A 24,737-nucleotide genomic window follows, 5' to 3' on the forward strand; every position below is an offset into this window, starting at 1 on the left:
TACATCCAAGCTTAACCTCACTCTATTAACATTTCTGTAACATAAAATCCATCCACATGTCTGCAAAGATTCAGTTTTCACTTGTAGGCGTTTTGGCTTTGTGTGTCAGCTGCAGAGTCTTGAGAAACAGGCTTGTAAGTGGAAGGTTTGTTAGTTTGAATCTCCTGCGTGAAGGTAAAGTAGTGTTGTGTAAGTTACTGGAGTTAGACCTGTATACTAGCAGATTTTACTCAGCAGCTTCAGAAAACTTAAAATGCTGCCTAACCCTGCCTCAAAAGGCAATTACAATAGCAACGTGGGGTTATTTTTGTAATTTTAGCCATCATTGCTATTGACTTTGGCTTCAGCTATTGCTTTCATTGAAGATGAACTCATGCAGGTGCTGCACTGTGTTTTGGTGATTTGAAGGTCAAAAGATGTCCAGATGTTTGGGTTAAAGCTGGTCTGAATTTAATTGAAAAGTGAAAGTTTCAAAGGCGTGTATGATATATATAACTGTAGTTTTAACAGCATTTTAATATTATATTTTAATATTTCAACATGTCATTAGAACCTGCTGCACATTGAAATATAGTCATGGAAATTATGTTGAAACAATAGTTATATGTAACCTACATATCTAAAAACCTTTCACTTTAAGTCTATTTTATCCCTGTTTTAACCAAGATGACCTAGCAGTGACCTGCTAATCACTAAATCAGTATTTACTGTGTAATATTGTAATTTGTCTACAAACTGTCTGACCACTCATGTTACTTCCCCTAATAGTCCTGGTCAGTGTGTTCTCGGTAAAATAATAAAATGTTACCATTGCCAAAAAGATTCATGATGGTGAAAACTACAAAAATAAGACCCCAAAATTTAAATTTTCTTTTAAAAAGAGGCAGACCCACTTTGAAAAATGTCATCATAATGGGTTTAATGTAGGGTTTATGAGCACTGTGATGGTCTGAATGAGGTTTAGAGGGTATTTCACCTTGACAGGAGTAATGTTGTCAAGGAAATACTGAATTCTTTCAACTTGGCGGGATTTCTTGGGAATAAAAATGGTCAGCTGAACATTTTGAATATTTATAATATGTCAGTCATAGAATGTCAGTCATTAATCATCTGATCTGGTTAAAGTCTAGTACAGTACATATATACAGTATAGTATAAAGTATATAGAATGTCCATCATCATATGTGCATTTATGTCTTACAGTACAATCAAGATACAATCTGGCAGAGCTGTTTTGAGCTTTTCACCCACACACAAAGTGACTATCAGAGATGACGCAGGATTGTCTCTCATTTCCTTTTTTAACCAGAGCTGAGCGTCGCAGAGCCAACAGTATTTTCCTGTTGAAGTGAATATGACCAATAAACAGAGAGATGATAACACAGGATAGGAGACTAGTTTGGCTCTGCCTCACTTGCTTCCTGTTCTGATATTATCTCCCTCTTCTTTTCTATTTATCTCTTTCACAGTGAAAAACAGAGGGAAACTGAATCTGAGTCTCTTTTCTCTCTGTCTCTGGCTCTGTGTTATAACACTTCCTCTCTGTTTATCTTTCTTCCTTTCTTTCTATGTCTCTGTCTTTCCATCTGACTGATGAGGGATAAGGACTGCAACTTGATGTTGAATAGATGCTGGGAAATCACTTGTGTTTCCATGACAAACAAGCCCTTCTGCGTATGTGGTGTGCGTTTGTCGTGTGCAACTATATCATTTGTCTGCATTTGTGTGTGTGCATATATGCTTTTCTTTGCCAGTGTTATACTGGTATATCGTTCCTGTCGCAGTGTGTCCTCTGTGTGTTTGTTTTTGCATGCCGTATGTGTTCATATCTCACAGTCTCAGTGTGTGCGTTTGTGTGTCAGGCCATCTGTTCTCTGTCGGGTCTGGTCCTGACTCCCAGGGCTTTGTCTTCCTCTTAGTGTTCTGGGATCAAGAAGACAGATATGTACCAGAACTCCTTCTCAGATGTACTGTCCCCTATCCCCACTGTTTATTAGTGGGGCCCATATGCCAATGGTGATTTGGAAAAGGGAGATTGTTTTGAAATCTTCCTGGTGTCACGCTCATAGGCACTGAGGAGTTTCATCCTTAAAAGTGAGATCCATAACAAATTTTTGTTCAAAAATGTAATCCAATCTGCACGTCTGCATGTTGCTAGATGAATTTACATTTACTGGAAAACATCCACTAAGAATTAACTAGCGAACTGTAGGGAGTTCTGTAGATGATGAAGCGACTTACTGCCTCTCTGTCTCTAAAACCTGGCGTTGTACAAATTGAATTTTAACATTATTCTGAAAGTGCTGGGTCCTAATACCTGCTCAAAGTTATTCAGTACAGCAGGGGTTCCCAAACTTTTTCAGCTCGAGACCCAAAAGAGAAATTTGGTGTCTCCCTGGCACCCAAACTTATTTAAAAAAAATCATAAATTGCCATAACATCTACATTTATTAAGTACTAATAAAGAACACAACAAACCATAAATTCATGGTTTGTTGTGTTCTTTATCAGTACTTAATAAATGTAGTGTGTGCGTGTGTAAGTGCGGCGCTGTCCATAGTACTGAAACAGAGCGGAGGAGATTGATAGACAGACAGACAGAACACGTCCCTTAGTTCGGTTGCTGCTTGCTTTTCGTGGTTGTAAATACAACTTTCGGCCCTAATTCCATTCCCCCCCCATTGTAGCAGCGATCCAGATAGAAGGGAGACAGGCCATATGAGTGAGAGAGAGAGAGAGAGAGAGAGAGCTGTAAACTGTAAACAGCTCTTTTTACGTGCCTCCCCCTGCTGATTTTGAGTGATTATTGTGAATACTCTAATTAATAAATGTACATAAATAGTGCTTTGTTTAGTTTTAACAGCTAGCACCTAGGCGCTGTCCAATGTGTTCCAGGCACTGTGGATTTGCGATGCGTTCTGTGACTTTTTCTCACCCCGACCCACCGGAACAGCACCCTCTCTGTGCTCCGGGTCCTCCTGATTTACAAATTAAGCACTGCATAGCATTGATATATATTTTACTCTGCCAATTGGCAACCCAAATACCTGTGACCCATTTTGGTTCACAACCCTAAGTTTGAGAAAGACACAGGTGCAGTGATGTACAGGTGTACTCCAGGACCCCACAACAATTTGGTGTGGTTACAGGTACAACAGAGCTCATTTCTGACCACACACAGCCGGAGGTCAGAGGTGAAACAGGCTTGAAACTTTCAACCAGAAAGGGCAGCAAAAAAGTTGTTCAGTTACTCTTTAATAGATTAATCATTGCAACGCTGAATTTAAAATTCTGAATTTAAAAAATAGGTTTTAAAAGTAATTTAAAAGAAAAAAGGTTTATATGGGTCTAATGACAAACTGAATGACCACTGTGTGTCCTTTCAAACAGATCCTGATCGCCCAAAACACTCGGAGGACAAAACACCCAATGTACTTCTTGGGGTTTCTAAGAGAAACATTTAATGGGGACTCCACCAATTTTATACATCAAGTTCAGTTTACTCGTCATGAGGAGTAGTACTCAACCTGTGAATTAGGTTATAGAATGTCTTGCAGCACAGGATGAAGTCTACATAAATGGCTACATAAACAACAACAAAAAAACAACTTACAAATGTCAGTCTTGATTACCTCTTATACTGTTTATTTTTCAGTGATATTCCATGCATTTTAGAGGTATCAAAGGTAATAATCTGCCTTTTTGTTGCAACTCCCTTTCTTCAACTGTGCCTGATGGTGACAGTAAAAGCAAAAGAGACTTGAGTTCTTAACATTGGTAACAAGTGAGAAAAGTGCTCTTTTAAAGTCTTAGCTGCAGTGCATTCTGGTGTTTTCAGGCTGTTGTTACTGAGGAAACAGGTATCTTTGTGTCCTGCATGATGGCCTTTTCTCTGTATTATTGTTTAATTTCAGGGCAGGATAGCATCTTTAGAAAGATGCCTTTCATTCTGAATGAAAACACTACAGCCTTATAAATTCCAGGTTGCATTGTTTTGTTTTTTTTAACCCTGTTAAGGTGTATTAGGGTGGATTGTTCTTTTAGCATTAAGTTTAAATTAATTTTCAGTTTTTCTTTGCTCTAACATTTCATTCAGGTGGTCAAAAAGATCATGAGGGCAAATTACAGATTAGAGATCATTTTGACACAATATGGTAAGAGACAGGTAAATGTAAAACGTCCCTTTTGTTGTACAGAAAACCTGTGACAGGTTTGTTTTTGTTGATTCATTCTGAGCTTTTTATTCTGGTTGCCGTTATTGTCCCCTGTTCTGTGATTTCACGCCTTTATTCAGGTATTTTGTTTGCTCTTTGCCTGCTGCACTTCTTGTGTCTCCTTCATTGCTCTGATGGGTCTTTTGATCGCTCTGTCGCTCCTCCTGCACCTTTTACTTTTCTCTGTCTTTCTGATGGAGTTTCCAGGCAGACGGTTGGCACCCGAGAACAATCATCAGGATGTAGTGAGGGCTTTAGACCTAGCAACACACACACACTCACTCTCTCTCATGCACAGGCCTGGTCTTGGCCCTGTCCTGCTGCTAGTGCATTCCTTACCCTGCACTGCCTTAATAGCGCTGGCTAGCAAATCATTGCTCGTTGCTACAATATCAGCTGTTCTTTACCGCCATCCTGGGTTTTTTTTGACGCCGTGAGACAAGTGTGCACTAGCATTGAAGCCGGCTGTTCCCCAAACTGTTGTTGTCAAGCAACAAATCCTCGAATAAGGGGTTTAGCTGGCTTGAACGGCACCAGGACCTTTTGATACATTAGCATTAGCCTACATTATTCCATTAGTTCAACATGTTAGCTGTAGCTGAAGGAGGAGTCAGTGTCGTCATCTGTCTGGTTTAAAATATACAGCTCCACTATCAGTAGGCTTCCTCTGGAAATAAATATTATTTGGTTCCTCCAGCATATTTAAGATGGAAAGAAAGCTAAAATTATATTCAGTACTGTTAGTATATTTGTTGCTGCAATATATTTTTATTTAAAGAGTGTTAAACACTTAAAGAACAATTCCACAAAGAAAAAATTTCCCCCCTCTCTCATTTTTTCTCCCTCTCTCCTAAGTTATGTCTTTCCCTCCCCAAACACTTTCAGACAAAACATAACTGAGACATATAAGACTACCAAAAAAAAGTATATCCCAGAAGTACCAGTCAGAGAAAATCCACAGAAAGACTATAGAGATAACAAAACCAAACCGTCTTATGCTAAAACAAAGTTTATACTACATAACAACAAGAGATATACTATACAAAAGATATACTAGGTTACTAGGTTGGTAGGTTCCTCTAGTGCCACCACCAGGATGACATTTGTGGTTTTGAATAAAATGTCTTGGCAACTATTGGATGGATTACCATGAAATTTGGTACACACATTCATGTTCCCCTCATGATCAATTGAAGCAACATTAGTGATTCTATGACTTTTCAATCAATCGCCATCATCAGGTCAAATTTTTCCTTTGGTTTATAACCAAATACCTGCAAAACTAATGACATTCCCATCATCCTCAGCTGTACTTTGTGTTTAGTGCTAATTAGCAAATGTTAGCATGCTAACCGGCTAAACTAAGATGGTAAACATGATACCTCCTAAACATCAGCATGTTAGCATGCTGATGTTAGCATTTAGCTTAAAGCACTGCTGTGTCTCAGTACAGCCTGACAGAGCTGCTAGCATGGCTGTAGACTCTTAGTCTTGTCTCTTTATTTTTCCAGATGTAAAGTATAGTAAAAAATGTCAGTACATGTACAGTATGTAATATAATTTGAACATAGCTACAGACATGTTTTAGGTTTCTTTCCTTCCTTCCTCTCTCTGAACTCTGCTACTCTCTCATCCCCTCCTGTCTTCCTCACACTTCTTCACTGCCTCTTTTTTTCCCTCTGTCACCTATTCCCTCCCTCAGAGCTCTCGACTCCTGCAGAGACATGCTGCGTCATGGAAACGATCGGCTCTCTCTCTGTGTGTGTGTGTGTGTGTGTGTGTGTGTGTGTGTGTGTGTGTGTGTGTGTGTAGGATAGCTGGTGTTAAAGCCACCCTAACAGCACCTCCTGCCGTCCTGCTTGGCAGATCATTATAGGCACTGAAGATTTACAGGGAGGCTGGAAAGACAGTAGGGAAAATAACAGAGAAAGAAGCTCAGACTAGAAAAATATGCACACACTTGTCTAATATATTTTTCATAATGTGTGCAAGTTTTTGTCAACAGTTGTTCCCCAAAGTCAATATGGTGCAGAGGTTAATGGTGCAAATGTTTCTGGCTAAGAAAGTACACTAAATTTCATTATTTTTCTCTCTGGAGTCTAAGATCATTTTCATCATCATCATTTTGATTTTACTGAATACATTTTTCCTGCCGTTATACCAACAAAAACATTTCCCTTTACACACTGTTCTTGGTCTAAAATTATTAGAGGCCACAATATGCTCATTTTCAGGTTCATACTTTTATTTGGGGGATCTACTAGAATAGATTTAAATGCTTTAATGTTAAAACATTTTTCTCATACTATATATTGTTGCAGCACCTCTTTTCAGCTTCTGTCTCTTTAAGGCCCCCCTCTCAAAGCCCAGTCTGCTCTGATTGGTCAGCTCTGACAGGCCTGAGCAGGCACTGCCCACCAACTTCTGCATCTGCTCCTCCGGTGTTTTTGCAGCCAGGAAATCACTGTAACCAAGTTTAGCTGCACTTCTACCATGAATATCACCACAATTACCGCTTCTGGGGCACCCCCGTGGATCACATGGTAGAGTGTGTACCATGTATCAAAGCTGAGTCCTTACCGCAACAGCCCGGGTTCAAATCTGGCCCAGGCCCTTTGCTGCAGGTTAATCCCTCTCTCTCTCTCTCCTCTGCCTTTCCTGTCTCTCTCTACTGTGACTATCTAATAAAGCAGAAATGCCAAAAAAATTATCTTTAAAAACAAAACAATAACCGCTTCTAAACCAAAAACTGCAGCACATGTTCAAGCAGGAATCTGATCCGAAATCGGGAAGAAATGAACAACATCGGCAATCAAGTTTTCCTTGACGTTTTCCTCAGGTAAATACTGCTAATGTTATTTATATCTCTCTGTCACATAATGTTAGGTTAGTATTTATGCCTAAACTCTCTAAACATACACTCTTTTACACTGTCTTTACAGGTTCATTTGTGAGAAGTGACCTACAGAGCCCAGTGAAGTAAAAAGCATTTCTTGTGAGGAGCTACAGAGGTAACATGTTTGCATGTGCATGTAGCACAGTATGTAATGTCAACACTTGCAGTCATTAACCAGGATGTGGGGGTGGAAAGTACAATACGAAACAGACAATGTGAAACCTTAGCCATGCAATTATTTCTGGTTAAAAGACAACTAATAAACCCATTAAAGTAATCAATAGTATAGTAATTACTGTAGCCACGGTCCCTGTGTGTTATCCTGACTACACATTAATCCTGACTACACATTAATTACATCAGATCAGTGATGCCATAATGAAGCAGTAACCTGCCTGGAATAGACTTTATCCTGTCAGTTACCATGTCAACATAACTGAAGGAATTACTGATCTGATAAAGTAACTTGCTTATGTAGTTGAAAGTCTGCAGCTACTGTGAGGACTGTACTGTGTCCATGTTTCAGAGTAACTTGGATATTTTTACTTTTTATTTGTCAGACAATTATTGCCATATTTATGCTTTAAAATGTTTGTCAAAGCTGCAGCTTACCTGTTTGATACCCTTTGAAAAGGCTGTAGAGAATACTTATAACGTATAACTTGTATTGTGATCTGAACACTAATAAAGTTTGACTTTGAAACAAAAATGTCTTGTGTTGCTTACAGTCATTATTTACTACCTATAGTACCAGATTACTAGCAACACTCTTTCACATCTTCATAGTCAGGGTGTTAAATGAACCAGGTTTTTTGACCCTCCTAAATGCAAGTTTTTCATATCACTTGTTTAAACAGTGAAATTACATAAAATCTTTGTGAAAGAACATGATATATTTTTACCACAGGACCCTGTGGTATTTCATAGCCAATGAAATGGAAATATAAATTTTGTTTATACAGTATAATGCACAAAGTAGCAAAGCCATAACTCTTATGTAAACTGTCCATGTCCTCCATCGAGGTATAGGGTTTCTGGTATACTGAAGTGTCAGCTGGTAATGGAGCTCTCAGGTCACAGTGGTCATCCTGACACATTTTCCTGTGGATACCCAGACTTTTCTGATGCTGCTGGCCGCTGTGTTGTCTTCAGGTTGTCGCTTGACTGAGGCATGGCACCTGCCAAGCAATAACTTCCTCCTCTGATGGGTCCAGGAACACCTGAGCTTCATCAGGTCACTCAGATGATCTGTAAAACATGGCAGATTAAGTGTTACTTGTAAGACAAATTTACAGTATAAGTACAACTACTAAAGGCTGCAACAGTTCATTGTAGCTCAAAGTAGTCAAAATATATCAGGCTACATACCTGCACTTCTGATGTGAGGCTTAAGAGTCCAACAGTGTGTCTCTGTGGTGGGTCGGTATGACAGACAACATCCCTCATTGCAGGTAACTGTAGTGATGTGTTGGCCTGTATGCAGGACACAGTTAGAGGTTTATCAATGAATTATTGAACAAGAAACTGATTACACAGAACATTTGATTTCAAGTGTAACTTGTGTTGTGACATACCAAAAGCTCATAAATACAGTATAAGATCCCGGTGCAAAAAAGCAAAATTTTCGAAAATGCAAGACTATATGACGAGGAGATGTTACACTGGAACTGCACTAATAGTGTCAGTAATACTAATATCACAGTCACGCTAAGTGTATCTGTGGATCAGAATGGTTGTATTAGCCTCTGCCTCACTGACCAGTGGTCCACTACAGCTTTATGGTCTGAGCAAGCTAGCTGCTGGGTGCAAATCAAAGTTACACAATGTTGCCAAGCAAATTAATTTCTGTATTTTGCCAATTTCTTTTTCACAAGTAGCTATATTGTTACGTACAGCGCATGTCTATCAAGTAAATTTACATACAGCAGTAACACACACACATACCGGCAAGGATTACGGAGCAGAAGAGGCTTCTGTGTAACAACAAAGCTAACGCCCGATGTAGCAATTTGTGCTGGTCTGTGCAGCCAACAATAGAGCAGTTCTCGTGCTTAGCTCTTAGCTTTGTACTGGCCCTCGGTGAGATAGCATTAGGGGTGTAGCGGTACACAAGATTCACGGTTTGGTATGGTTCCAACACTAGAAAATATTTGGACAGTTTTGTCATCTGTAAATGAACAAAACATAAAGCTCTTCTGACTGTCAAAGACATCATGTGAGTTTAAAGTGTTTCAACTAGAGTGAAAAATTCACGCTTATCTCTGGACTTTATAAATCTGCTTCATAAATGTACAGAGATGAGAGGAAAGAGAGACTGGAGGGAAATAACAGAAATAACCTTAGATTCTGTTTTGAGTTCAGTCAGCTGAACACACACACACACACACTCCCACAGACACAGTTGGTGTGTCTGTTGCTAGCTAGCTTAGAGCTACAGTTGGTGCATTCCATTTTGGATTCGGGTCCAAATTTATAAAATATCCATTTAATCTCTCTCTTTTTTTTTTTTTTTTTAAATCAGCAATGTGCGAAACATTCAGGTAGTAATTTAGCTAAATATCAAACATGTAATGTATCAGGCAAAACTTGCTAACTTGCAAAAGCTAAACCTAAATTAATTTGACGGTTTCAGAAAAACAATACTGGATTCTGATTCAATAAAATGCTATCAAACCACCCCCAACCCCAGCTCTTCTACCTCTGAGTGTTAGAGGATGTAAAGATGGGAGGAGTGATAGACTGGCAAGCCAAAATGTGGGCACCCTCTTCTGTGGGAACAGGAAAGAAGAAGTGCGTCAGCTAATGGGTCCCCCATTGTGTGTGTGTGTGTGGGTGTGTGTCAGTCAGAGTAAGAAAGGCTAAAATGCCCCAGACAGACACGCAGTGCTTTGGCAGCACTTTCACAGCCCATAATGATAGAAAAGGAGCCATGTAAATCTCCTAATTATACACACACACACACACACAGTTTTGGGAAGGAGACAGGAAACAGGATTTCTGTTGTAAAATGGGTTTATATCTTCATGATTGATGAAGTGACAGAAACAGCATGTTTTGAGGGTTATCGCTACATACTGTAAATGTCATTGTGTCAAGTTGGGGGGTTTTTCTGACAAGACCTACAGTAGGCTCTGTGTTTCCATTTAGAATTGTGTTGAGGCCAAAATAGAAAAAAAATAACATTTAGAGGTTCATGGCACAAAACTGGAAGATGCTGCAATTTCAAACAGCTCTGTACTGTATAGCTTGGATGCATTATGCTATCCTTACTTCCTGTGCATTCATGTCATCATCGGCATCCCTTTAGCATTATGTTGTGTTGGCTTGTCTTTAACATTCAAAATTGTGAATGTGTTCTTGTTAAAAACAAAAAACCCAACTTGTTTCATTGCCAGTTTTTTTTTTGTTTGTTTTTTATATCTAAGCCCAGTCATTACTATTTGAATTGAAATGTCACTTTTGAATGGACTGACTGAGTGAATTGAAGCTAACCCTGTATTTAACAGAATTGTGGGATTTAAGGTTTGGCACAAAAGTCTTGTATTGCAGTCTGAAAAGCCTTGGTGCTCTTGCTCTATTTATGCCTTTTACTTCATGCATTCAGTTGAGAGACAATTCCCTTTATCTCCAATGACACCTTTAGTACAACTTTTTCTGTATTTTTTTTTTATTTATGAAAAATGTACAGCACCCCTCACCTGTCTGCTTTGTCTTTCTCCCCCTTCTCTCCCTCTTTCTTCTCTTCATCCCTACCAATTCTCTCCCATTGCCTTTTCTCCCCCCTTTGCCACCCTTGCTCACTCTCTCCCTCTATCTCTGTCTTAAACCATCTCTTCCTCCCTGCATCCTCCTCTCTCCCTGCTTATGTCCCTTCCCTCAGGTTTGTCAAAGTCCTTTCCATTGGACAACTCTTTGTTTGACAGCTGGCTCGCCCAGTCGGTTCAGATCACCGCTGATGACATGCTGAGCCAGTGGGCTCTGGGTGCCCAGCATCGGGACAAGAGCGGCCGCCTGCTCTCCGACCAGGTAGGGCTTTAGCAACAGGAGGCCTGCAAAGTGATGCCTCAACTCTTTCTGGGTTGACTGTAATATTATAATAACTGATACATACAGTAGATGCTACTTTTGATAATGAATTCTATTGTGGATTTTAACTCATTCAATACTTTCAAAATAAAAAGTAATCTGCAAGCTGAACATCATTTCAGCACCAATACATGCAGACAGCACACGGATCAGACCAGTTAAAGGAGGAGGGGGATAACATTAGACAGAGCTGCAGTCTGGCTCTTGGCAGTGAACAGCAGCACACATGGCAAAATTCAAACAGCTGAAATCAGCAGCAGTGTCAAACAGTCCATCACCTCTTGAACTGAATCCCAGTCCACTTAACTGGTGGACAAAACTAGTTCCAGGAGCCAAATAAGGAACTATCCTGCCTAAAGACGTGATTGAGATGGACATCCAAAGTTACATAGAGTTCTTAGTCAAGGAAGGGGACTTGACTGGGGTGCAAAAGGGCCAAAATCCAGACTAAAATTGATGAAAAATGTGTAGGTGGGGCATCTTTGAGAGAAGTAAACTGTTTCAAACTTAATAATTGTCATAATCCATTGTACCAGTTCATACTGCCTGTTGTGTACAAGGACAGAATACACAGATAAGTCCATTTTTGCATGTTGCTGCGCTGAAATTTAGCACGGAAGTTCCATTTAAACCATCATGAACATTACTTTTCCACTCGTGCTAAATCACAATTTTTGCTCAATCTAATTAATTTCCCTTGAGGTTATGTGTCAGTGTTTATAGTCATGTAAAATTGAGCACTGCTACAACTATGAATGGCAGGTTAATTAATAAGTTAGCAGCAGATCTGACACTAAAAACTCACACATCGTAATGTATGATTTATGCCAGCCACAATAGGGTGAGTGATTTTCAGTAGTTTGCTAAGCTAATTATAGGATACTAACAGCTTAAAGGATAAGGTCTGGCATGGTGATATTCTAGATTTTTCTTATTGTCAACAAATCCAATGAATATACTAAAACCCAACAATGAATTAATACTACTAACAAATATTTCCTGTGTGGCCAAAGCCTAAGATATATCTTATGCCTCTGTGCCATAGAACTCCGTTGTTGTCCAAAAACTATTCAATTCACATCAATAAGCCACACTGTTGCACTGACACGTTCCTTCTTTACCATGACCATAGTTAGTGTAGTTTATTTTGAGTCGATCCCACATACACCGTCCTGCTGCTGGAAACACTCGCTACTGCACCAAATGTGTATTAAGCCGCAGCTGAAAATGGCCCCCAACAAAAGGACTATTTACTCCTGTTTGTGTAACATTCGCTAAAAACTAGTGCCCTGTTGTTTTAGGAAATTATTCAGTCAGTTTTTTTTATTAAAAGTATATATTCATGGCTTTATGTCTTCAGTAGGAACTAATAGTCTAAGTTCTACAGACAGAGTAGGAAAGTCGGAAAGCTCTCTTTGTTTCTACTCAAGCCCCATTGATCCAGCTCCTGTGCAAACTGTCCACAAAAGTAACTTACCAAAGTGTTTCAATGATCATTCCTGTTACATTATGGTCATTGTCAACAGCCAGTGCAGTAGTGTTTTAGTTTTAGGTATTTAAGTTTATAATGTTATCAGAGTTGTTTTCAGCAGTTGCTCCCCTTGCTGCTCCAATAGCACATTTAGCAAGCCCTTTGAGGACATTTTGTGATTTTGGGTCGTATAATTAAAATTGACTTGGCATAACTTGACGTGAGCTATTTGCACAAAACCTGGATGTTATTATCTATTACAGAAGACTACTTGCTTTTTATTGTAGTAAATTATTAAGTTTGCCAATTTTGTGACATCTGACAAACAGTGACAAACCCACAGAGAAGAGTTAAGCCTCCACACTTGAAACCACATTCATACACCTTTTATTTAGAATTATTGAACTCTGGATCAAGATCTTTAGCTTGAATCTTTATCAGTGGAGTTGTGGAGTTTTCATTGTGGGTTGATCAGTTTGATGAGAGAGCTGATGGTGCAGAGCTGCACTGTGGCTGACCTGCTGTTCTCCTCTGGAATGTGCTCTGTTTGTGTATTGATTGGCAGGGGGGCTCCCACCAGAATGCAGTCCATTGTTTGAGGATGTGTTCAGGAACAAAAAAATACAGCAACACTGTCATTTTTCAAATAAAACCTGATATCCTTAAGAATAAAATCTGCAAAAAATAAACAGAATTTTTAAAAAAGGTGTGAAGTAATGACTTACTTTTATTAAACAAACCTACAGGTCCCACGTTACAGAGGCCTGTAGTTGACATTACTAATTAACATTAAAAAAGAGCAAGTTAGAGATACAACAGAAACATCTCATGAAGAGCTTAAACATCACAATGTAAAATTATGTTAGATGTCAGATTTGTCATTAGATTTTTTGCTAGACAACAAAATGTCTTGTGACATCAGTTGCTCACATCCTCCACTGTTTAGCTGTTGGAAATGTGGGTAGGTGGTGGTGGGTGGGGAGTTTTTGTTCCAAAATATTGTGGGCAAGAATATGAGGTTTCAAAACCAGAAACCCAAGCAACAGGCAAATTAATTGTTGTTTTGTTCAACGAGCAACATTCCAGATATATTATGAATATTTTGTGTTAAACCTTTAAACATTAACTGATTCAACTTTTTATCCCTCTCATCTGATTTACTCTCATCCACTCTCCTTTTTAATTCTTGTCCTCTTTCATGTCCAATTTCCTTTTCTCACCTCCTCTCTTGTTCTCCTTCTCTCATCCAGCTCCTGCAGGGCGAGGAGAGCCTGCTAAACCTTATGATGGAGAACTCCATGCAATCCACCTGGAAAACACCCCAGCTGGGCCGCAAACCACGAGGGGGCAACAAGCCCCGTGCTCGTGGCCACCCGCAATCCACTACCCCCACCCAGCCCCAAATGCTCCTGTCTGCAGCAGCAGCCTCCGCCACCAGCAGCCCCTCCACTGCAAAGAGCCTCTGGGCGAGCATGGCGGAGGAAAAGCCCAGCCATGTGGGCCGGAGAGGGGAAAGGTCCAGGGGCTCCTCCAAGGCCCTGCACCACCACAACATTCACCACCACCAGACCAGGAGTTCTGACCTGCACAAGGACCCGCCACCACAGCCACCCATCTCCAAAATGGATTCCTGTCACATCTCGGAGGACCGTGGCTGGTGGGACAGCATCCACACAGGGAATAGTGTTACATCAGGGGCTGGATCTGGTTTCACCGCAAGCTCGTCTCCACCTCCGGCTTCAAGCCCCGGGGTCACAGTGCCCGACACAGGGGCGATCCTTCGTGGCGGGGCCCCACGGCTCCGTCTGTCCCGCCAGGGTAAATCCAGAGGTAGGGGCTTCAGTGGAGGCATAGCAGGGCTAGGGTCTGTGGACCTGCCACTCACAGGAAAGGAAACGCTGGACACTGCAGAGACTGACGGGTATTTCTCTGATGGCGAGCAGAGTGACACAGACACGCGCTCTGGCGGACGCAAACTCCGCTTGCCACAGTTGCATTCTGGGAACGAGGACCTGCTGAGAAGGAGCGTGCTGGCATCCTAAAGAACTGAGACTCAAATTAATACACACACACAGTTATCCAAGCAGAGTCCCGCTGGCTAATTGTTTCTCCATCTGTGCCCAGTATAAAGTCTACAAAACATGGCTGGATGGCTTTGTTCAACCAAATCCCTGTCACATTTACCAGTGGAAAATCTCTTCAGCTCTTACGTGCTTTGTTTTAGGGGTGAATTTGAATGTAGCTATTTGCCTGTCGTACAGCAAAGCTTCTCCACCGGACCATAGTTTGGCGTTAGCTTACCACAAGATGCGATACATTCAACAAATAGGAAACAAACATTACCGTTAGTCTTTTTTTGTTTTGTATTTCAGATTCATTTTGTTTCTGGCCGTTGAAATACCCATTTCTGGCCTCATGTCTGTGGTGTCTGCCAGACTTGGGAACAAACACTTCGGGGCATTATTATTATTATTATTCAAGCTGGTTTCAGGGTCTGCCTGAGATGCATCCAATGAGTCCTTGTTTTCTTGAATATGTTCAGTGGAAAGACAATTTCACACCAGAGCTGGTCTGAATATGTACAGAAGGTGACATGGGACAACATGTATTCAGCCTTGAAAAGCACAACTAGCTAGTCGTAAGAGCTGTAATGTACGCAATCGTGTGTATAATAGATGCTCAGTCAGGGTTGGGGTCAGTTCTGTTCATGTTGACTTAGTCGTAATATGTACACTAAAGCTGTCATTCTCAAATTTATCTTCACAGACTAAAAGAACAGATTTCCAGCTTTTCCAGTTTTTGAATAGCAAATAGATTGACCCCAACCCTGATGCTCATTCAGATTGTCACACAGAGACACAAACACACAGACATACTGACACACATACTACTATAAGCAAATCCCTTTGCTCACATCACAGCCATTGTTGAAATATTTGATCTGACTTTGGTCAGCTGCTTTCAAATTCTTCCTAATTCTGAGTTCATTTTTTTTTTAACCTGAATCTTTAGATAAAAATCATTGTAGAAACTCCGTGCCTTCTGTCGCTTGCCCCTGTGCCCCTACATCCCCTCAACCCCCCCGCCCCCAACCTTCTCACTCACTCACTCAACGAAACAAACAATCAGTAAGTAGATCAATCAGTCGTTTCTCAATCGGATTTGTAACAATCAAACCAAAAGGAAATCCCGTTGGATTGGTTACCGAGTGTAGCCGCATTGGGCTCCTTGTCACCTTAACAATTGTCTAGTGCCTGAAACAAGGATGTAAATGCAGCATTTGCCATTAATCAACAAAGCATCTGCAACAGTTAGCAAAGCAGAGCCACAACGTACTATCAGTGCAAAGAGCTGCCTAGTGTTCTGCCCCCACCCCGAAAACTAGATCACTGCAGTCCAGAGCCATCGATAAAGAGTTTGGCCATGTTATAATGTGAGCACCATTTCGCTGCCTCTTTGAGAGAGAGAGAGCGCTGACTGCAACAATAGATACACATGGTTAAAGGACAAATACAGAAAATAAAACATTAGCCTGCTAGCCAACTCCCATTCAAAACAAGTTTTTTAGATTGGTGGCCAAACAACTAATTGTCAATTTTTGTATTTTGTGTAGCCTGTTTCCTCTGTCAGTGGTCAGTTCACTGGTATGAATCAATAATGCTTCATTGTTAAAGTGTCTCATGTAAAAAATATGCCTAAATAGAAACACACAAGAGCCTCCCTGTCACTGCAGACTGACCTCGTGTAGACTGACTTGATGAGCATCAAGTGCGCAGTGTATCCACATCATTGGATGATTTCTAGGTAGTGAAGCCTCTCAAAAGTCACAGTTATTTCTGGTTACTATATAAAGCCACCAGGGTTCACAATGCAGTTTTCAGGCAGCAGGCATCAAGAGAAATTAGTTACACTATTAGTCACACTTTATATCAGCCATGTGTATCTATGCAATTTATGATATCGGCGTAGTAAGATGCCCAACACAGTTTTATTCAGCTAAGCACTGATGGTTTATGGGTTTATGGCACCAACATGGCTGCCAGTTAAGTTTGACATGGACAAGCTCTCATAACAGATGGCTCTGCTGCATAGATGAATGATGACAATGTAATAATCAGCTTCAGAGGCCTGCGCTCTTAAGTTCTTGGATTTAGTTGTTTGTAAATTTGTTTAAAAAAATACTTTGTTGTTCTCTCAGAGAGTTGTATTTTGTACTTAAAGCAGTCCATGGTATTCTCAGGGGTTAAAAAATCTTTAAAAAAAAAAGAATAAAAGGATAAAAAATGTATCGAAAAAGCAACATAAGACGTAGATACATATATATATATACATACATATTTTATATATACAGTATACAGTATATATATATATATATATATATATATATATATATATATATAAAGTGATGTGTATGTCTAGAAACTTCTTATTTGGCAAGCTTCACTGTTTGAACTCCTACACGACTACTACAGAGCATGTTCCTTCTCTCAGTATGACCATCAGCCCTGGGTTCAATAGTCTCAACCAATGAGTAATGAGGTGGGCTATGCGATTCTAATCCAATATACGTCTTTTTGTCAAATGCAGCGAATATCTCCTCATGGTCCGTTAGCTGTCCATTCAGTGTGTGCGCTGGAAACAACAGCCCTGGCTCTGTAAATGGGAAACAAACTAAATGGCTCGGACCGAGCCACACAACACTATTCCAGCCATAATTTGTGTGTCAAGTAACGTTAAATGACTTGCCCACAGACATTCAGCTTACTTTCTAGTTTGCCAAGATATGCTGTTGTTGTGATGTTTGCTATAGTAGCAGGAGAGTTGTGAGTATCGCTGTCTGGAGCTGGTTTGCTCGCTCTGGGAAACTGTCTCGTCCTCTCTGGCTGTTAGCTTCGCAGCAGCAACTGTAGGGACAGTTTGCTAACCCACAATCTAGCTAACATTAGTTACATTACATGCTGTGTCGTTGTTTGCTCTATATCATGCTATTTGCTATGGTTTTTTGATTTCTCCAGATTCGCATACCCCACCTTTAACTTGTTTGAGTTACCAGATGAGTGGGACAAGTCAGATAATAGAGGCGTGGTGGTAAACTACAAGAAAGAACTTTTTCATTCTCTCAGCTTTCTTACAGCTACCCATCTGGTTCCAAATTAGGGTGAAATAAAGCATCACAAGTGGTTTTAAGGGCTACTTGACCCAGGCCTGATGAACAGACACTTAAATAGAGGTGCAAGTCTAATCTACTTCCTCTGTTTTTTCTGTATGGACAGCTTCTACCCTGTCTTGTGAAGTGACCACGCCAAAGAACAGATCTGTGTATCAAGGCAGCATATTTACATCTTATCTACACAAACACACATACACATGCTCCGTCTCTGGTTTTCAAGATGAAGAATGTTAGATAAGGATGTCAGACAACTCTGCCAGCACTGTCCAGGTCAGCTCTGTCTAATCTACATCTCAACCAGGTTCGACCTAGCTCCATAGGGTTCAGTCAGAAACGCTGTGGTGTTATGTGAACTCCTCCAGTTTAGGAGACGCTGTTTATTCTACTACACCACCACCAATAAACCCAACCTGGATTCTCACAGATCTCCATTGAGGGGGTTCACACAGGAAAAGCCTGTTGCCACAGCAATGGACTAGTTGTTAAACGCAGACTCACACATATTAACCCCCTTCAGAAAAAGCCAAATGCTGCTGAACTGAATACACAACGTACAGCTCTCTCTCACACACACACACCAGAGCGGGTATAACAGGGTTATAAGATGACTAGTTTTTTATGTATATGTGGTCCTGACTGCATCAGGAAGTATGAGCTTACTCAGAGTGAAATGCCCCCTAACAGCAGGATAGTATTATTACTGGTGACAGCACAGCATCTCTGTCTCCTTTGTCCTTCAGGTGTAGCCATCGTGGAAGATTCACATTGTTAGTCCTCCACACTCGTCTCTTTTTCGCCATAAAGAGGCAAAGTCTGGAAAAGTTGCTGAATTTGTAAAACAGTATAGATACAGGATAGGTGGAGGAATTTGGATTTCTGCGTTGGCTACTGTTATTACAACCCCTATGGAAATGACCATAACAACACATACAACAACAATAACCGCAACAAAGCTTGTGTGTGTGAGGATGTGGCGAAGTATCATTACTGCCCACAGAATCCTCCACCGGGTGGTTGTTACCGTTCATGTGTTGCTAAGACAGAAAAATGTAATGTTGGTTTCAATATTCAATGTTCAGAGTAGCCTGACTTTGTAGACAGTGGTATTAGACAAGGCCTCACATTAACGGCCTTAACATGTAGTAGCTAATGCTGAGGCTGCACAGCGATGGCAGGAAAACAAAAAAATCACTTTTTTTCCCTCTACACAAAGTTGTGGAGGTAGTTTGGCGAGTTGTTCTATCTAAAGTCAGATTTTAACCCAAGAACAGCACCGTAGTACCTTGTCAGACAAATTGTAATTTAGATTTTTGTTTTCCTTGATACTGTGCAGCCTTGGCATATACAAACTGGTTATATTATTCTATATTTACAGTGTGGCTTCAATGCCCTCTCCTTCCGCTTCGTAGATACTGTAGACTGGAGTCTTTTGCAGGTTCTTTTTATCAATATCCACTAGAATACAACTTCAAAGCATCACTGTCCTCTGTGTGCTACGCTGGTGTGGGTGTTGGCTCACAGCCTGAAATGTGCTCTGATGATCTTTGAATTTTGCAACTCTGTCAGGTCGGATATCCAGATTAGATTTTTCTTTTCTTTTCTGGGCTTAATCTGTAATATCAGTCATGGCGTATACATTCTTTGCCTCAGAGTGAAGCATCAGTGTCAATATCAGCAGAAGATCTGGTGGAATATTGGAGGTTATGTTCTTCTGTGCAAGAGTGGATGGTTTAAGACATTATACATAATGGAGTAATATTAAACCATACAGTTTTCTATGTGGTGAGCTGGTGCATGTGTGAGAGCAAAACCCTCTCCCCCTGGAGTTGGCATGAATGCTGCACAACAGAAATAAGCTGGTGGGCATCATGCACATAATGGTAGGTCAGAAACACACCTACACACACACCATAGTGATGCATACCACCTAGACTTCTGCTGAAAAGCTAGTTAAAGGCCAACACTGATTGCTTGAGGCAATTGGAACCTCTCCTATAATTCACACAGCTGCTGTCTACTGTACTGACACTGTTGCAAAACTCCTTGGAAAGACGTCCCTCAGAACTTCCTCAGCTGAGCAAAGATCATGTTTAAAGCTTTTTATCAGCAGGGAGGCAGGTTAGGCCCATCCAGCAACAAAACGCTGGTAAATTCTGTTGTAGAAGCCAATTTGTGCAACAAAACAGCCCTTAAATTCCAGGTGTTGCACCCACTGGATGAAAAAGTTTCATTTCCACAATTTTAAGACAAAAATTGATTGTTGCCCTGAGGTGGTTTTGAGGAACCAGAAGGGCATCAGGCTGCTGTTCATAGGATCTCTCTCTTCCTCTGTGGTTGCTCCTTCATCCAATAAGAAAGTGGTTTGAGGCTGTCCTCAGGTCAGTAAAGCCAGGAATGGCAAATGCTTTAGATTCTTTAGTGATGATAAATTTCATTTGATGCCTCAGCTTCTCTTCCAGGCCACATTTTTTGCCATTTTAGTTAAACAAGTCTGGGGATACGAAATGCCTGCTGGGCTCAAGTGAAAGCAGTCATTATCTCTGTAACAGAGGTGACTGGGATTGCCGACAACACAGCTTGTTGCAGATGATTTACATTGGATTTAGATTTTTAACAAGTCTTAATGTATCTAGAACTGAAATCTCAACCAAAGTTAAATTTAATGATGGTCTGTCACAGTTAAAATGGATCAAAATGACAAGGGACTGTCACTGTTTAATCATTTGGAAATGCAGACTGACCCAATGACTGCTTAGTGCTTCCTGTTTCTGATATCATTGCCTACTCCTTGCTTTACTGTCCTACACCAGCCATACAAACCCAACCACCTACCTACCTGCGTACCGCTGGAGTTTATACACATCTACAATAATGTATAAAACTGTTCAACTACTGCTAGAAACATTTTCATTTTCCGTGTTTTGAAAAAGCCTTTGGAAGCTTTTTTTTCTTTTGTAACGCTTTAGCTGGCCGCCGTAGCTCGTATCAAACTAGAAAGCTGACTCATTATCTGCTTCCTCTGTTTTTACTGGCGCTTTGCTCTCCTCTCCGTTACAGCAAAGTTATGGCTTCAAGGTCTCAACATCCACAACCCAGACACACTGCACAGATTGGAGGTTTAGTCATACAAACGGAGGTACTGCGGAGGCAGAAACAAGCTCAACTGTCAAGTTAAGTCTAAATTGGTGGAGTCAAAGAACCACAGTGATTTGAATCAGAGGGCCTTTTCTCATTCATTCATGATCTTGCAGGGTAGCTAACTGGCATACCAAGATCAATGCAGGCAATTACAGTCAGTTTGAACTTGGAAGGTCACTTAGGCAAACTAGTTTAACTAGGTGTATTACCATAAATGAGAAATATGCAAGAAAATCTTGTTTTGACAAATGAAAGCAGATTACTAGAGCTCATTCTTATCGTTTAGTCGATCAACAGAAAACCATTTTGCAGCTACTCTGATAATCAATGGTTTATGTCAATAAGTCAATTAGTTGATTTGTCAAACAACAGAAAATTAATCAGCAACTTTAGGATTTGATGCTGCTCTTTGTCCTAGACAATAGTAAATAAAACATCTTTGGGTTGTGGACTATTGGTTGGATAAAACAAGACATTTGAAGACATCACAATGAACTGTGAGAAATTGTAACGGCATTTTTCAATATTTTATAGACAAAACAAGTGGGCCTTTTCAGTGGGCTTCAGTCCAACATCACATAGCCAGAAATACTCTTTGGCTCCACCCGCTAAGGTTCAACACAAACAGTGAGATTACACCTGCCTCCAGAGCAGCTCCAAGAAATGTTTTTAAAACTAAAGCTCCCATCTGCACAAACTGCGCACCTTACTCTGCCTCCGTCATCCAACATCTTACTCCTCCCTGCTCACTTTTCCTTCTCCCACCACCAGCAAAGTCCCCTCTTCTCCTCCACCCTGAATCCCTGAACAACTACAACCACCCTCCCCACCACACCCCTCACCCCTGTTGTGTCCCTCCTGCCCACAACTCCTTCTCTCTGGTGATCAGCCTCTTTGGCCGGCACGTGGCTCTTTTCGAATCGCTTTTGAAGCATAGAATGATCAACAACAAAAAACGCAAAAGAAGAAAAAAGGATGTCTGTAGCTTTAAGGACAAATAATGACAGGCACATGTTGTGGAAGTATGTGTGAGGAGGGGAAAATGTTGCACTATGGTTTGCTCTGGCCTGGAGCGAGAGAGCAAGGGAAGAGGAGAGAAGAGAGATGGATAGAAAGAAAGAGAGGAGAGGAGGGAGACGTTTACTGAACCGGAGCCAGAGAAGGAGTACAACTTGTTCTTTCCCCTGCGTTCTGTTCGCAGCCTGTCCGTACAGTCAAGTTAACAAGCAGCTAATATAAACAACACCAGGCCCTTCCCTTCCCCTCTCGCCTCCTCATTTGTCTCTCTCTTTTTCTTTCTGTACTTTCTACTCTCTCTACAGCTGGTTCTCCATCCAAGTATATCCTTTACAAACTATAACAATCGAGTCAGGAAAGCAGAATGGAAAAAAATGCATTAAATGGCATGACCAGCCCGGAAGACAATTCAGTTTTGTGACTGAGTAATTTAATATCGACCTTGAGTTTCAATAGAAATCACTCTCTTTGGTTATATGTGGTTAGTTGATGCATTTATTGGTGTTCAGACAAGCATCAATTTAGCCACTATTACTCAACACCAATAAAAAACAACTTCAAAGATATGGCTGGCGATAAGGCTGGCGATATTCTATATTTAACTTGCTGTCAACAAATCCAGAGTAGACCAAAACCAACAATGATCCTATTAACAGGTAGGACCAAGTTGTATCCAAAGCCTGATATATCTTATTCCTCTGTGGCATAGAGCTCCATTGTTATCAAAAAATATTAAAAATACATCAGTGAGTTGCATTGGCCTTCCTTCATTACCATGAACACAGCCTCTGTAGTTTATTTTAACTCAATCTCATATACACCATCCTGCTGCTGTAAATACTAGTGCACCAAATGTGTATTAATCTGCAGCTGAAAATCATCCTCAACAAATGCACTATTACTATACTATACTACTTACTATATACTAAAAACTACAGTGCCCAGCTGTATTAGGAAATTACAGTCTTTTTTTAAAATGAAACTATATATACATTTTTGAAAACTACAGAAAAAATGCCCAGCTGTATTAATTAAAATTACAGTTTCTGTTTTAAAAAATGAAACTGAGTTTTTATAAAAGGTGCACAAAATGTGAATTTTCAGTCAAAAAGTAACGTAGACGATAACTGGCTACAAACATTGTCTTGAGTCACAACTGTCCCGTAAACTGTGACATGAATAATTACGCTAAATGCACACCTGCCGTAGTTTATGATAGTGTCTTCGGGTGGCTAGCTGGCTCTGGCTAACTTGAAGTGAATTTAACGGTCGCATCTACGAGAGGAACAGACTGAACAAACAGCGCTGTTTGTTGAGGAGGTGTCTTCTCCGGTTACGAGAATTAAAGCACTGGGAGTCGACTGAACAGTGTGCAGATTCTACTCTGTTCAGTCTGTCTCTACCTGCTGGGTAGCTAACACTAGCTAGCAGCTGTCTGCAGATATTAAGCTGATGTCAAGAAACACAAACAGCAGGAGCAGATTAATTAGCGAGAGGACGCTTCTGCTCTATCTGTGCTGAAACAAAGTGAATGTCCATGTTATATTTAGTTGAAGCATCTGGTACTGATAGTCCATAGCTGTGTGGGATAACCTGTATTTTTTTAATATGCATAACAATCACAGCCTTTCAGGTGGTGCAGGTCTTTCATTATTCTTGCTCAACTATCTGGCTCAAAAAGTCATAAAAAAAATTGTTGGTTTTGTTTTTTTCATTGGATTTGTTGAGAGTAAGAAAAATACAGAGTAACACCAGTTTTATTCTTTAAAAAAAGGTCCAGTGTGTAACATTTAGGAGAAGCTATTGGCAGACATGGAATATAATATTTATGAGTATGATTTCATTAGTGTATAATCACCAGAAAATAAGAATCATGTGTTTTCATTACCTTTTAGAATAAGTCATTTTTATCTACATAGGGAGCGGGTCCCCTTCCACAGAGGTCTCCATGTCGCACGCCATGTTTCTACAGTAGCTCAGAACGGACAACAGTGACCCTAGATAGGGCCGTTCACGTTTTTTGCGGCCACCGTAGTTTCTCCTACACGCTTGGAAGGGGAGGGTGAGGCGAGTTGTATTGAAATGGTTGCAAATCCAATCCGATCATAAACAATTTTAAGTTTTTACAAATTTTCTGTTCGTAATCACAGGCTGTGGTTATATGTGTTTGTATTGAGACTTGAGTGTACATTTGGCCACCAGTTAAGATCAATAATAATCCAGTCTTGAAATTTAATCATTTTTTATAATCTTTTTTTGGCAATTTAACTTTAAACCTGGACGGAAACATGGCTTGAGTCCCTTTTATTTTTCATTCCTCACAATCTGAGCAATTTATTCACCCTCCCTTTACATCTGGTTTTACCATTAGGCTCCTGGGAGGTTCAGACTCTGCTCATACATATTGCTCCAGACAAATTGAGGTGTAAATGCAACCAAGACACACTGAAGATCCATTTGGCCAAAGCTACTGTCTCCCACTGATAGTTAAAGCAACATTTGGTAACATTAAATTGAAGTTCAGCTGGGAACTATACACTAAGTGTAAATATAACAAATGGAAGTTGGTGGGAATCTGTTTTATGACAAAGAGTGATTTCAGCACAGGCACTGGAGACACTATATTACACAGGTGTAAATGTAATCTCGATAAATCACATCTAGACACAATCTGAATTTAAGATGCAGGTTACGACCATTTGTAAAGAGTCCCTGTATTTCTGTCTCTGTTCTCTCTCACTCGTA

The 24,737-nt window shown here is 40.4% G+C and overlaps 1 protein-coding gene and 1 long non-coding RNA gene across 5 annotated transcripts in view; one reads left to right on the plus strand and one right to left on the minus strand.

Annotated features, from left to right (window-relative positions):
• The window catches only part of jade2 (jade family PHD finger 2), a 196,798-nt gene extending 174,050 nt beyond the window's left edge, over positions 1-22,748 (plus strand). For all 4 annotated transcript variants that reach the window (XM_044222722.1, XM_044222723.1, XM_044222721.1 and 1 more), the window contains 2 exons: positions 10,991-11,136; positions 13,918-22,748. In XM_044222722.1, the coding sequence (XP_044078657.1) occupies positions 10,991-11,136; positions 13,918-14,709 (938 nt within the window). In that variant the 3' untranslated portion in view covers positions 14,710-22,748. The remainder of the gene's footprint in view (positions 1-10,990; positions 11,137-13,917) is intronic.
• Positions 7,983-24,737, minus strand: part of LOC122888364 — a 37,401-nt gene continuing 20,646 nt past the window's right edge. Inside the window, exons 2-3 of the long non-coding RNA XR_006380685.1 lie at positions 8,479-8,583; positions 7,983-8,358 (exon numbers count right to left, since the gene is read on the minus strand). This is a non-coding gene — a long non-coding RNA (uncharacterized LOC122888364). The remainder of the gene's footprint in view (positions 8,359-8,478; positions 8,584-24,737) is intronic.

This window comes from Siniperca chuatsi, linkage group LG14, assembly GCF_020085105.1.
Source record: "Siniperca chuatsi isolate FFG_IHB_CAS linkage group LG14, ASM2008510v1, whole genome shotgun sequence".
NCBI classification, from domain to species: Eukaryota; Metazoa; Chordata; class Actinopteri; order Centrarchiformes; family Sinipercidae; genus Siniperca; species Siniperca chuatsi.